Raw genomic sequence first — 14,091 nt, forward strand, 5'->3', positions numbered from 1 at the left:
TTATGTATGTATGTGGTACAAGCCGGGCCCTCATGATGATGATATTATGTTTAAGTATTAAAAGATATGTTTAAAGACATCTTGCACTCGACATGACATATGTTTTAAAAAGGACATTTTGCATAATGCACCCATTCACATATGACATGTTTCTTTTATGATTCATATGACCTGATGATATGTTATGGTTCTTATGATTCACCTCACATGATCTCTTTATTTATGATATGTTAGAATCATGGTTGATAATGATATGTTATGATAAGGAACTATACTCACATTACATATTGTTAGATGATTATGTCTTCATTGATGATATGCTTATATGATTATGCTTTGAGATACGATTTTTGTGAGTAAGAAAGGATCTTACTGAGCCTGTGTGCTCATAGCTTACTTCCTTGTATCACAGAAAGAAATTTTAAATATGCATGTATCCTGGAATAGTTAAGTAAGTAAGTAGCCCCGTCCCTTTTAGTAGCAGGGAGGGTTGGTGTTACAGATGTGGCCGACCCCTTTCTTGGGTAGGAAGCAAAACGAAAACGGGTAAATGCGAGGCTTTAGAGAGGCTATAACAAGGATCGAGAGGAGGAATTGGTTTTGGCATCCTGATGGACTTGAGCTTCCTGTGTTCGACCCGAACACCCAACTCAAGTTCATCAATAATAACCCATACCACTAAAGGGTCATTATTGAACTACCGCACCAATCTCATATTACAATATGGGCTCCTACTTATCATGAGTGCGTTAATCTCCCTGTATTTAAGATATTGTATGTCCGTTAATTAAATGAGTTACTGACAACTCACTTAATTAACATCTGACTCCAAGAGTAGTACCACTCAACTTTATTATCATATCGAACTAAGTCCACTTGCAGGGTTTACATGATAATCCTTATGAGCTCCTCAAGGGGACATTATCAACCTAAATAAATAGAACACAGATTCCTTTTATAATCAACAATACACCATATAAATGATACTATCTCCCAACTTATCGGGTCTATTGATTTAACGAATAAATCTCACCCATTGATAATTTAAGAAATAAATACTAAGTATATGTGTTTGTTATTATATCGGAATTAAGAGTACGCACATCTATGATAATAGAGGTTCTGTTCTTTTATACAGTCAGTACAAATCAAACAATCTCAAATGGTCTTGCTCAATACACACATAGTATACTAGTGTAATTATATAGTTAAGATAAATTAATACCAAATTACACTACAACCATTCTAATAGTTTGTCCCTATCCATCTTGGTTGTGAGCTTCTATTTATAATTTATAAGGAACTGATAACATGATCTTCTGTGTGACACCACATATCATGTTATCTATAATATAAATTGAATGGACAACCGCATCGACATATAAATATAAAATGCAGACATTTGACCAAAGTGATTCTCATTTCAAAATATCTCAAAAATAGATGTTCATACAAAAGCTAGGCTTATAGTATACATCCCAACATCTTCGACATTGAGCCCGTGGCTCTAATATAATGTAAACCCAGCTGATCGGCATGGGAGTTTTCGACATTGAGCCCGTGACTTTAATATAATGTAAACTCGGCCGATCGGTGCGGGAGTTTTCGACATTGAGCTCATGGCTCTAATATAATGTAAACCCGACCGATCGGCGGGGGAGTCTGCGACATTGAGCCCATGACTCTAATATAATGTAAATCCGACCGATCAGCGTGGATGTCGAATGCGGGAGTCTTCGATATTGAGCCCGTGACTCTAATATAATGTAAACTTGGACGATCGGCGCGGGAGTCTTCAACATTTAGCCCGTGACTCTAATATAATGTAAATCTGGCCTATCAATGCGGGACTCTTCAACATTGAGCCCATGGCTCTAATATAATGTAAACCTGGCCAATCGATGAGGGAGTCCCGACATTGAGCTCATTGCTCTAATATAATGTAAACCCGGTCGATCAGCGTGGGAGTCTTCGACATTGAGCCTGTGACTCTAATATAATGTAAACTTAGTCGATCAGCGCGGGAGTCTTCGACATTGAGCCCGTGGCTCTAATATAATGTAAACCTGGTCGATCGGCGCGGGAGTTTTCGACATTGAGCCCGTAGTTCTAATATAATGTAAACCCGACCGATCGGCGCGAGAGTTTTGGACATTGATCCCATGGCTCTAATATAACGTAAACCCAGCTGATCAGCGCAAGAGTCTTTAACATTGTGCCCGTGGCTCTAATATAATATAAACCTGGTTGATCGGCGTGGGAGACTTTGACATTGAGCCCGTGGTTCTAATATAATGTAAACCCGGTCGATCGGCGTGGGAATCTTCGACATTGAGCCCGTGGCTCTAATATATTGTAAACCCATCCGATCGACACAGGAGTCTTCGACATTGAGCCCGTGGCTCTAATATAATGTAAACTCGGTCGATCAACGCGGGAGTCTTCGACATTGAGTGCATGGCTCTAATATAATATAAAACTGGCCGATCAGTGTTGGAGTCTTCGACATGGAGCATGTGACTCTAATATAATGTAGACTCAGCTGATCGGTGCGGGAATCTTCGACATTGAGCCCATGGCTCTAATGTAATGTAAACCTGGCTGATCGGCAGGGGAATCTTCGACATTGAGCCCATGGCTCTAATATAATGTAAACTCGACCGATCGGTGTGAGAGTCTTCGACATTGAGCCCATGACTCTAATATAATGTAAACCCGGCCGATCAGTGCAGGAGTCTTCGACATTAAGCCCGTGGCTCTAATATAATGTAAACCTGGCCGATCGGCGCGGGATTCTTCGACATTGAGCATGTGGCTCTAATATAATGTAAACCTGGCCGATCAACACCGGAGTCTTCGATTGGGGAATTGTGAAAGATCCTATGATCGAACGAGAAAATATAACAAAAAAACTGACCTTTCGACCAGTAGAGGATCTGACTCAGTTCCTCGACTCCCGAATACCCGTGGAGTGAGGGGAATATGATATGCTCGTCGAAATCCACCGAGGCCATGAGGATGGCAGAATTTTCCGACGTCATCCATCTTCACGTTCTAGATCAAGCAAAGTTTCTACAGACGATGCCAATATGATCCTGTCGGGAATATGAGAAGACAGAACTGTCGGAATAACGTGGCTGAAATATTGACTGCATCTCCATGACCCGGATGGTGAGTTATCTTTTGTGTTGACCAAGTCATTATAGGGCCTTTGGTCAACAGTACCTGTAGCCAATGATCGGATTGCCCCGATCTCTGGTACCCTGATGCTTGAGGTAGGTCCCACGAATACATGAGCAGTCGAATAATAGTAGAACAATAAAATAAATACAGGATGAGTATAGTGACGTATCCTGGCCCCGGGGGGCGCCCTCAGATGGATCGGTGAGCTGGTCGCGGTGCTGTTCAAGTCATCACGGCCTTGAAGAGTAGATGAATGTGAGGCAGCTAAGGAGCCGGATCTGGGGGCGACAACATGGAATCCGGTGCAGCATGGATCCAAAAGGTGACATGTAGGTCGAAATATGACAACGACACCTAAGCCGGAGTACCACAGTGGCTCACAGGTCGGGACACGACTCTTAGGCCGGAACATGGAACACATGCCAGAACACGACACGTAGGCCGGATAATACCAGTAACTCATAATCATGATAATGGTGCAAAAAGTGAAATCTAGCGGCTCGATGGTCGTCACACAGTCGTGGTCGAATCTACGCTGAAAGCGGTGGAGACAGCGGCTATAAAGTCACCGGAGTCGACTGTAGGGGCGCCGGAGTCCACTATAGGGACATCGGAGAAGGTAAACAGTGGAAACAAGAAGAGGGCAACGACAGTGACATTATAAGGTTGGCAAAGGTCGTGGATTGAAGAGATGTGAGGCGGTTGCGAGCTGGGAGTTGTGTCGCATCCGTCCGATGGCAACAGCAACGTGAGGAGGAGAAGGGGAGTGACGACCTGCGTCCTCGTGAAGGTGGCTTCGGCACGCCGGCGATGAAGGAGGAAACAACAACGACTACGGCGTGAAGAGGAGGTAGTGGCGCTGGCGTAAGATGATGGCAGCGGCGGCGTCGGCCAAGAGCAACCTGGAGGGATATGAGCTACCGGTGTGCCGACAATCTCTGGCGGAGGCGGCGGCCCCTGTTCTAGCAGGTGGTGATGGGAGCAAAAACACGAAGGCCCCCCCCCCCCTCTTCTCAACAGTGCCCTCTCCTCCCTTAAAGCCCTAACTAGTCCAATGACAAAAATGCCCCCCTCCATCTCTGTAATCTCTCTTACACCCTATGAGACATCCGCATAAGATAATATATTGCTGCGAGTAATAATAAGGGTATGTTGTATGAAACTAACTCATTTATATCCAATCATTTTGAAATGAAAAATCTTGGTGAAACATCCTTTGTTTTAGGCATATAGATATATTGTGATCATTCAAGATGTATTCTTGGACTTTCACATAAGACCTATATTGAAAATGTGCTTATAAGGTATGACATGGAAAATTATGCATCTAGTGACACTCCTGTATCTAGAGGTGTTAGATTCAATTTGCAACAATATCCATGACTTGAAATTGAAATAAAGGAGATAGAATAATTTCCTTATACATTAGTTATGAGAAGTCTCATGTATGCACAGTTTATACACGACCAAATATAGCGTTTATAGTGAGGATATTAGGTAGATATGTATATAATCCCGGACCATTGCATTAAAAAGTTGTACAAAGAGTGATGTAGTATTTGTAAGGAACTAAAGGACACATGCTCATGTATCGGAGTTTAAATCACTTGGAGGTGATTGGATATTTAGACTCCGATTTTACTAGAGGCTTAGATAGCAGGAGGTCTACTTCAGACTATATTTTCATGCTTGTTGAAGAGGCTATATTTTGTAAGAGTGTCAAACAGATGCTAATAGCCACTTCTACTATGGAGGCAGAGTTGATAGCATACTATGAAACATCCAGTCATGAGATTTGGTTACAAAACTTCATCATAGTGTTACAGATTATTGATGACATTGATAGGCCATTGAGAATTAATTGTGATAATAAAATTACAGAATATTATGCTAAGAACAATCGTAGTTTATTTTAGTCAAAGCACATCAACATCAAATTTCTTGGAGTTAAAGAAAGAGTTCAAAGTCGACAGGTGATGATAGAGCACATCAACACTGATTCTATGTTGGCAGATCCACTCACCAAGGGCTTGGTACCTAAGGTGTTTTATGCGTATGTTGTGGATACGAGAGTCCTTTTTATGGAAGAAGAACTTTACTTTATTGATCTTTATTTTTGTTAATAAAGACAAACAATTTATTTTGATTATTATACACACTTAAAGTTTAAAACATTGATGAAAATTTTATGTATTTGTTTGTTACTCTGAAATAAAGTATCATAATTTACTACTGTTATTTAACATTTGTTATTTGTAAATATTATATAGATTTCTTTTGAAATCATAAAGTTTAGATCATAATTTGTTAGTGTGGTTTAGCATAAAGTATTTTACAAATATAATCAGACCCTTTTAGGTCACTTCAGGATCAGTTGAAAATTGACATATACTGATCACATTTCATGCCATTTTTCATACTATACATGCACATCTTGATCTATGTCATCAATGACGTTATTATTGTGATTACTATTAGGACTTGTTACAGTTATATATAATAACTATGACCTCTTTAGTTCTATATCAATGAAGTTAATTGAATAGATTGTTTAGAGGGGTATTCTATATTCATAAAGTTTGATATCAAATAAAGATTACTTGTATGTCAACACATCACATGTAGTCCAAGTGAGGATTATTGGATTTTATCTCTTTAAGGTGAGCTTAATTGTATTTTGTATATGTAAATATGAACTGAACTCATTTAAGTGATCTAACTAAAGTTTATTGGGGTTCGGATTATTAGATGTGGGTTAAATGTGTAGAACTTTTTAGCCTGATCTATTATAATCTATGGGTAGATAACAGATTGGATCTATTATATAAGAAGCGATCCCCATTGGATTATGACATCTTGACATAATCCTTCATTCCCTAAGGATGAAGAGTTCTTAGCGTCGTCACCTTAGTTCCTCGAGAATACTCTTCAGGATTTTTTTCTTCTTTCGCAGGATCTTGCATAGAAGGAGACAATGTTTTATGACAATGTACTTGATTGACTTGTATGTCATGTTTCAAAAAAAAAAAACTAGATTTGTATTGTTGCATTTTTTATTATTCGAGTTTCTATTAGTTTGTAGAATTTATGAGTTGAGATATTTTAAAAATTAACAATAGAATGATTTAAAATGATGAGATAATAATTTTATTTAAAAATATTGTATAATTATTTTTACTTAATTTAAAATTTAATGTATAAAATTATAGTAAAAAGTGGAATCTATCAAGAAGTCCCATAACATAGGCCTCGTGACCATCCGTGAAAAATGTAAATCTAGTAATTGTAATTAACCACTGTGGGAAGAAATTATTCATTCGGCTTTATCAAAATTCGATCTCTGTTCATTATAACAAGTTCTGTCTCACGGTGGCTGTACCGTGAGTGGAACATTTTACAACACGCTGGTTTAACTTTTACAACTTAATTCCATTAGAATGGGTAATTATGCGGACGCGTCCGCAGAGGGACTGGAGGCAGGCATGCGACGTCCCCGCCAAGTGGCGGACGGCGAGGAGGGACGGGTATAAATGCCGGTGAGGAGGTGCCCCTCCGCTTCCACTGCTCGCCACTCGTGACTTTCGTTTGATTTTCTATGTTTTCTTCCTCCTTCCGCCATTAATACTCTCTCAGTGGAAGATAGAGATCAGAGAGAGGCCTCTTCGATGTGGGCTTCTCCTTGTCCTCTTGTCAGAGTCGGTTTGCTACATTAGGGTCCGATTCGTTTCAAAAGTTCGGCTGGTGGTTCTCTCTTCGTTCGTTGGTGTCGATTAGCCAGCGCTTGGGTCGGCGATGGCCGGCAACAGGGCGATCAGCCTGGAGGAGATCAGGAATGAGACTGTTGATCTTGTAAATAACTTCTTCCCATTTCTAACACTTATTCGGTTTCTCTACTTTCCCTTTTATTTCCGTGATGCTATTTGATGTTGGCTTCAGTTAGTTTTTTGCGTTTGCGAAAATCGACATTTCCGTCTCGATTTCTTTGTTAACAAGAGTTTGTATTGTACTGGTTTAATAATGCTCTTTTTGTTCTCTCTTTTTGTTATTTTTTCCCTTTGTTCTTCCATCGGAATAATATAATGGAATTGAGATTCTTCAAAGTTTGATCTCTTTGTCTCCTGTCGTTTCATTTCAAATGACAAGCTTGCGGTGAGGGAGTAAAAAAGAAAAAAAAAAAAACCCTATGTAAAGGGTTTTTCACATACTGATTGTTATTATTCTGTTCCCGAGAGTACGCCTTACTTCCAGCTATTTATTGTCGTTTTCTCCGTTTGCTTCTCTTACAAAATAATAGAATGGAAAAAACAAAAAATAACACCTTCGAGATCTCTCAGTTTCAGCTTCCCAATTAAGTACTTCCGTAGGTACCCGTCCGTAAAGACAACGTCTCCGCCCTTCAGCGATCAATTCTTGAGAAATCAATATAAAAAGTATGTATCAAAATGAATTCCTCTAATATCTTAATTAAGAGTCGCTAGATTAGTGATGAAGTGCTGTCCACTATCTACGCATCATTGGATGCCGATTGGACAGTTCGGCTTGCTTCTGAAGGCATCGATTCCAAAAAAAGTATTTTCTTTGGAATTTTTAAAATACTTTAGCAAAAAAATAACTTTTCTTTTTTACTATTATTATTATTATTATTATTATTTATATTTAAAACAGTTTTGAATGGAATTTTTATTTAATTTTTTAGACTAATAATATTTCTATCTTTCAGGAACGAATTCCGGTTGAAGAAGTGTTCGAGCAGCTAAAATGCACCAGAGAAGGTTTGACATCCGAGGAAGGAGCCAACCGGCTCCAAATCTTCGGCCCAAACAAGCTCGAAGAGAAAAAGGTCAATTGGTCATTTGTTTTCCGAATCAATTTCATTTTCTTTTTATTCTGTTTTATTTTGCTGCAAGAATAGAGCTAAAAGATGTTGTTCTTTCGTATTTACAGGAGAGCAAGATTCTCAAATTCTTAGGTTTTATGTGGAATCCCCTCTCATGGGTCATGGAGATGGCTGCCGTCATGGCCATTGCTTTGGCCAACGGAGGCGGAAAACCGCCCGACTGGCAAGATTTTATTGGTATTATTGTTTTGCTCGTTGTTAACTCGACCATCAGCTTCATTGAAGAAAATAACGCTGGCAATGCCGCTGCTGCATTGATGGCTGGTCTTGCTCCCAAGACCAAGGTTAGTGCTTGGTTTCCAGGAAAAACTTTTATGTTTAATTTGCTCAGGTAGTTACAACTTATAACACTGTGGCTGGTTCATGGTTTATTGCTTCAGGTGCTTAGAGATGGTCGCTGGACTGAGCAGGATGCTGCCATTCTGGTGCCAGGTGATATTATTAGCATCAAGTTGGGAGATATTGTTCCTGCAGATGCTCGACTTCTTGAAGGAGATCCTTTGAAGATTGATCAATCTGCCTTAACCGGAGAATCTCTCCCTGTCACCAAGAGTCCCGGGGATGAAGTATTCTCTGGTTCAACTTGCAAGCAAGGAGAGATTGAGGCTGTTGTCATAGCCACTGGGGTTCACACTTTCTTTGGCAAGGCTGCCCATCTAGTGGATAGCACCAACCAAGTTGGGCACTTTCAAAAGGTCCTTACAGCCATTGGTAATTTCTGCATTTGCTCCATTGCAGTTGGCATGGTTGTCGAGATCATTGTCATGTATCCAATTCAGCACAGAAGATACAGGGAAGGAATCGACAATCTATTGGTCCTCTTGATTGGAGGCATCCCAATTGCCATGCCTACTGTTCTTTCAGTGACCATGGCTATTGGATCACACCGACTATCCCAACAAGGCGCTATCACTAAGAGAATGACTGCTATTGAGGAGATGGCTGGCATGGATGTTCTTTGCAGTGACAAAACAGGGACCTTAACTCTTAACAAGTTGAGTGTTGATAAAAACCTGGTTGAGGTATTTGCTAAGGGTGTAGATAAAGAGCACGTGATCCTGTTGGCTGCAAGAGCATCAAGGATGGAAAACCAGGATGCTATTGATGCAGCTATGGTGGGGATGCTTGCAGACCCGAAGGAGGTATGTCTAACATGATGACAATCATAGTATGATATGATGTTATTTCCAACTTCTGAATTAGTATATGTTCACTCAATAATTAATCTTTGTTTTTACAGGCTAGAGCAGGTATTAGGGAATTGCATTTCCTCCCTTTCAACCCAGTTGACAAAAGAACTGCTCTTACCTACATAGATAATAATGGCAACTGGCATCGTGCAAGTAAAGGTGCACCAGAGCAGGTATAATTTTTTCTTATTGCGTTTCTCTTCTCTTTAGCATAATTTTCTATATTTTTGTTATAATTTCTTGACAATTTAATTGACTGATGGGGATAGATTTTGAACCTTTGCAACTGTAAAGAAGATGTCAGAAATAAGGTTCATGCTGTAATTGACAAATATGCTGAACGTGGACTTCGATCACTAGCTATTGCAAGACAGGTTTGCTCTTTTAGTCCTTGCCAGTCCAAATGGTTAGCAAATATATAATGTCTTCTTAATATCTATGTTACCTTTATTATGTAGGAAGTTCCAGAGAAGTCTAAAGAGAGCGCTGGAGGTCCATGGCAATTTGTTGGTTTATTGCCACTTTTCGATCCCCCTAGGCATGATAGCGCAGAAACTATTAGAAGAGCTCTCAATCTTGGTGTTAATGTAAAGATGATCACTGGTAATTTAAACTTCTCTTTTGGTATTTACTTTCCCTCTAGCGAAGGATTTCTGATACCAAATTTGTCAAATTCAGGTGATCAACTTGCTATCGCAAAGGAGACAGGGAGGAGGCTTGGAATGGGGACAAACATGTATCCATCATCTTCATTGCTTGGTCAAAATAAAGATGCATCAATGGCTGCAGTCCCTGTTGATGAACTGATAGAGAAGGCTGATGGATTTGCTGGAGTATTCCCAGGTTATTGATGAATTTACACTGTGCACTCAAGTGCTGTAACTTGAGATGAGATTGTTTCTTTGAAGACTCATGATTGGTTCTCTGTGGAGCAGAGCACAAGTACGAAATTGTCAAGAAGTTGCAAGAGAGGAAGCATATATGTGGAATGACAGGAGATGGAGTAAATGATGCCCCTGCTTTGAAGAAGGCTGATATTGGTATTGCTGTTGCTGATGCAACAGATGCTGCTAGAAGTGCTTCTGATATTGTTCTTACTGAACCCGGTTTAAGTGTCATCATCAGTGCCGTTCTTACAAGCAGAGCTATTTTCCAGAGGATGAAGAACTATACTGTTAGTTTTTTAATGATCGTAATTCATACACCGAGTAAACCTTTTTGCTGTTGCCCTTAGTAATTTTTTTGTTCCATTTCAATGCAGATTTATGCTGTCTCAATTAGGGGTGTCAATTCGGGTGGGTCGGGTCGGGTTGGGTCGGGTTGGATTTTTTTTTATTTTTTTTAACCCAACCCGAACCCGACCCGAACCCGACTTCAACCCAAAACACCTAAACCCGAACCCGAACCCGACCAACCCGATCAACCCGAACCCGACCCATATAACCCGAAAATCCGATTCAAAACGACTTTTTTGGGATATTTTCCCTATAATTCTTCACTTTTATCTCAATACTCCATCATTATCATACAAACATGATATTAATATACATAAAAACATCTAAATTTTTAAAATAAAATTTGATTTAACCCCAAAAAACCCCACAAAACCCTATATTTAAGTCAACCCGGGTCAACCCGAACCCGACCCGACCCAACCCGAAAATATTTAACCCTCCAACCCTCCAACCCGAACCCGACCCGAACCCGAAAATGCCCAACCCGAACCTGATTTTTTTCGGGTCGACTCGGGTTGGGTCGTCGGGTCGGGTTCATTTTTGACACCCCTAGTCTCAATCACCATCCGTATAGTTGTAAGTATTTTTTTTGTGCAAATTGCATGGTCTTGTGTTTGCCAAATTGTTCTCATTTCATTCTTTTATATATCAGCTTGGATTTATGCTTATTGCATTGATATGGAAGTTTGACTTCTCACCCTTCATGGTTTTAATCATTGCGATCTTAAATGATGGTAAGTTCATGGAATTACAAATTACGGAGTCCTTTTTCTATAATTTTTATCCAAATCATATCCAGTATGACCTATAGGGTTTTTTTTTGTTCATAATTTGTTGGATGAAGGTACAATTATGACAATTTCCAAGGATCGGGTGAAACCTTCTCCAATGCCTGATAGTTGGAAGTTGAAAGAAATATTTGCTACTGGTGTTGTGTTTGGGGGTTATTTGGCATTGATGACTGTTATTTTTTTCTGGGCCATGAAAGACACAGACTTCTTCTCCGTGAGTATTTGTTTCACTTTTCTTAAAATGAATTTATTTAATATTTATTTGTATATTGATTTTCTTCAGCAGTATATTATTTACAAACAAATATATCTATTTCCCTTCCTACATACACTACATTTTCTCCTTAGAATGACCTTTGTATGCTATATTAATATATGGTACCCTTAAATATCATGACTATAAGTCATATTTAGCACCTTTTTTTTTCACTTATACTAGTCACTTGCAATATTATTTTTAAATAAAACAAAAATAAACGTGTATATTATAATTTATATGTCACTTTTAATACACCTTCTACTTTTATATCTCACAAATTTAAAGAGACCTAATTGTTCTTGTCCTATCTTTTTAGGACAAATTTAAAGTTAGATCATTGAGACACAATGACGATGAAATGATGGCTGCTTTATACTTGCAAGTTAGCATTGTTAGTCAGGCTCTTATATTCGTTACGAGATCGCGCAGCTGGTTCTTTGTTGAGCGTCCTGGACTTCTCTTAGTCAGTGCTTTTATCATAGCACAGCTTGTAAGTTTCTTCTTTTAAGTATCTTTTGTATAATTTGAGTCTCATTGCTTTTATGCCTAAACACCAAATGTGATATATTGCAGGCGATGAGTATTCAACTCTTTGATTAGGTATAGCTAAACTATGATAAAAACTTATTTAAATCCTACCTTGTTGCCATTCTTTATGGCTCCAATCTGTTTTCCAAAAGCATGAACCTTCTGTAAGTGTCCTAGCAATTGCACTCATATAATCTGTTTATTTGGGGAGAAAAGAAATGAGAGCAAAGAAATGGGGAAAAGTGCACTGGTGGTTCTTTTTGCACAATATAGGAGGAGCTCGAGTGATGTTACATTCCACAGTCAATTTTAATCTATATGTAAATGAAATAACAATTTGTTCCTTGTCCAGATTGCAACAATTATTGCTGTCTATGCTGACTGGGGTTTTGCCCGAATAAAAGGTATAGGCTGGGGTTGGGCTGGTGTTATCTGGCTTTACAGCATTATTTTCTTCTTCCCCCTGGATTGGTTCAAGTTTGCCATCCGCTACATTCTCAGCGGGAAGGCATGGGATAACCTTCTTGAGAATAAGGTAAAAATTGGTAGTCTAGATAGAGATTTTGGTTAATTCTATATTTTTGAACTTATGGTTCATTTGGTTGCTACCCCGCTTGTGTATCTGATAATCCCTTTTCATCTCAGACGGCTTTCACTACCAAGAAAGATTATGGTAGGGAAGAAAGGGAAGCTCAATGGGCCATGGCTCAAAGGACTCTACATGGACTCCAACCCCCTGAAACTGCTAACCTTTTCTCTGACAAGAGTAGCTATAGAGAGCTTTCTGAAATAGCAGAACAAGCGAAAAGACGAGCAGAAATTGCAAGGTCTGACTTTTTTTGCAAACTCTTTTAGATTTATCAATTTTTTAGCCCCTCATGATGTCTTACTCTAAGCTCTGACAAATAAATATTCTAAAATGATCTAATTTCTTCATTGGTATATACGAGGATTCTAAATTTTTCTATATATGTCCTAACTATCCACAGGCTCCGCGAACTACACACTCTGAAGGGACATGTCGAATCAGTGGTGAAGCTGAAAGGGCTCGACATCGACACCATCCAACAGCATTATACTGTTTGACTCTCCATTATATTGAGGAGGCTTGAACATGGTTCATGAACATGAGTAGAAACTCAAGTTAAAACGATTTCTCTTACCCCTGCTTTTACTTTATGTCACCTCTAATCATGGCTTCCTCTTCCAAACTCATCTATGCAGATCTAAATAATGCACACTATTTGCTTCTGTCCACTATGTATTTTTTGTGTTTGCAACAAATTTTTTGTTACTAATTGAAGCAGTGTTTTTTCTTGTCCTCTTTAATGTGTTCTCACCCGTCTGTTGCTTATTTTGAAATTTCTATGTCACTCGCGTAGATTGTCATGTCAAAATTTTAATTCATTTTTGTCCAAGATATAAAGGTTGTAATTTTGAGCCGGGCTGATTTTGATATTGTATTGTGTCAATTTCTATATTATTTTAAATATGAAATATATTAATTAAAAAATAATAATTTTATTAATATTTGGTTGTTATAAATATTTTTTATTAGATTATATTTGAGGGTGAGTTTAAATTTTGATATCAATTTTAATTTATTATAAAGGCATCAAGTCCATGTTTTATTACAAGACATTAAATTCGAGATTTTACATTGATATTTTTTAATCTCTATTAATATTATAAAAGTTAGAATATATAAAATCTTTTTAATATTAAATATTATATATATATAGGTGATTTTGATATTGTATTGTGTCAATTTCTATATTATTTTAAATATAAAATATATTAATTAAAAATAATAATTTTATTAATATTTGGTTGTTATAAATTGTTTTATTAGATTATATTTGAGGTTGAGTTTAAATTTTGATATCAATTTTAATTTATTATAAAGGCATAAGTCCAAGTTTTACTACAGGACATTAAATTCTAGATTTTACATTGTTTTTTTTTAATCTCTATTAATATTAGAAAAGTTAGAATATATAAAATATTT

The 14,091-nt window shown here is 38.1% G+C and overlaps 1 protein-coding gene across 1 annotated transcript; it reads left to right on the forward strand.

The window, feature by feature from the left end:
- The first annotated feature begins 6,710 nt into the window (after window positions 1-6,710).
- Window positions 6,711-13,412, forward strand: LOC122028563 (plasma membrane ATPase 4-like). The gene is made up of 15 exons (XM_042587405.1): window positions 6,711-7,032; window positions 7,904-8,023; window positions 8,128-8,364; window positions 8,461-9,222; window positions 9,321-9,443; window positions 9,540-9,644; window positions 9,729-9,873; window positions 9,949-10,113; window positions 10,206-10,444; window positions 11,158-11,239; window positions 11,350-11,510; window positions 11,872-12,045; window positions 12,436-12,618; window positions 12,729-12,910; window positions 13,073-13,412. The coding sequence occupies exons 1-15, from the start codon at window positions 6,976-6,978 to the stop codon at window positions 13,167-13,169; spliced, it is 2,832 nt and encodes a 943-aa protein (XP_042443339.1). The 5' UTR covers window positions 6,711-6,975; the 3' UTR covers window positions 13,170-13,412.
- The last annotated feature ends 679 nt before the right edge of the window (window positions 13,413-14,091 follow it).

Source organism: Zingiber officinale, chromosome 10B (genome assembly GCF_018446385.1).
Source record: "Zingiber officinale cultivar Zhangliang chromosome 10B, Zo_v1.1, whole genome shotgun sequence".
Classification (NCBI taxonomy): domain Eukaryota; kingdom Viridiplantae; phylum Streptophyta; class Magnoliopsida; order Zingiberales; family Zingiberaceae; genus Zingiber; species Zingiber officinale.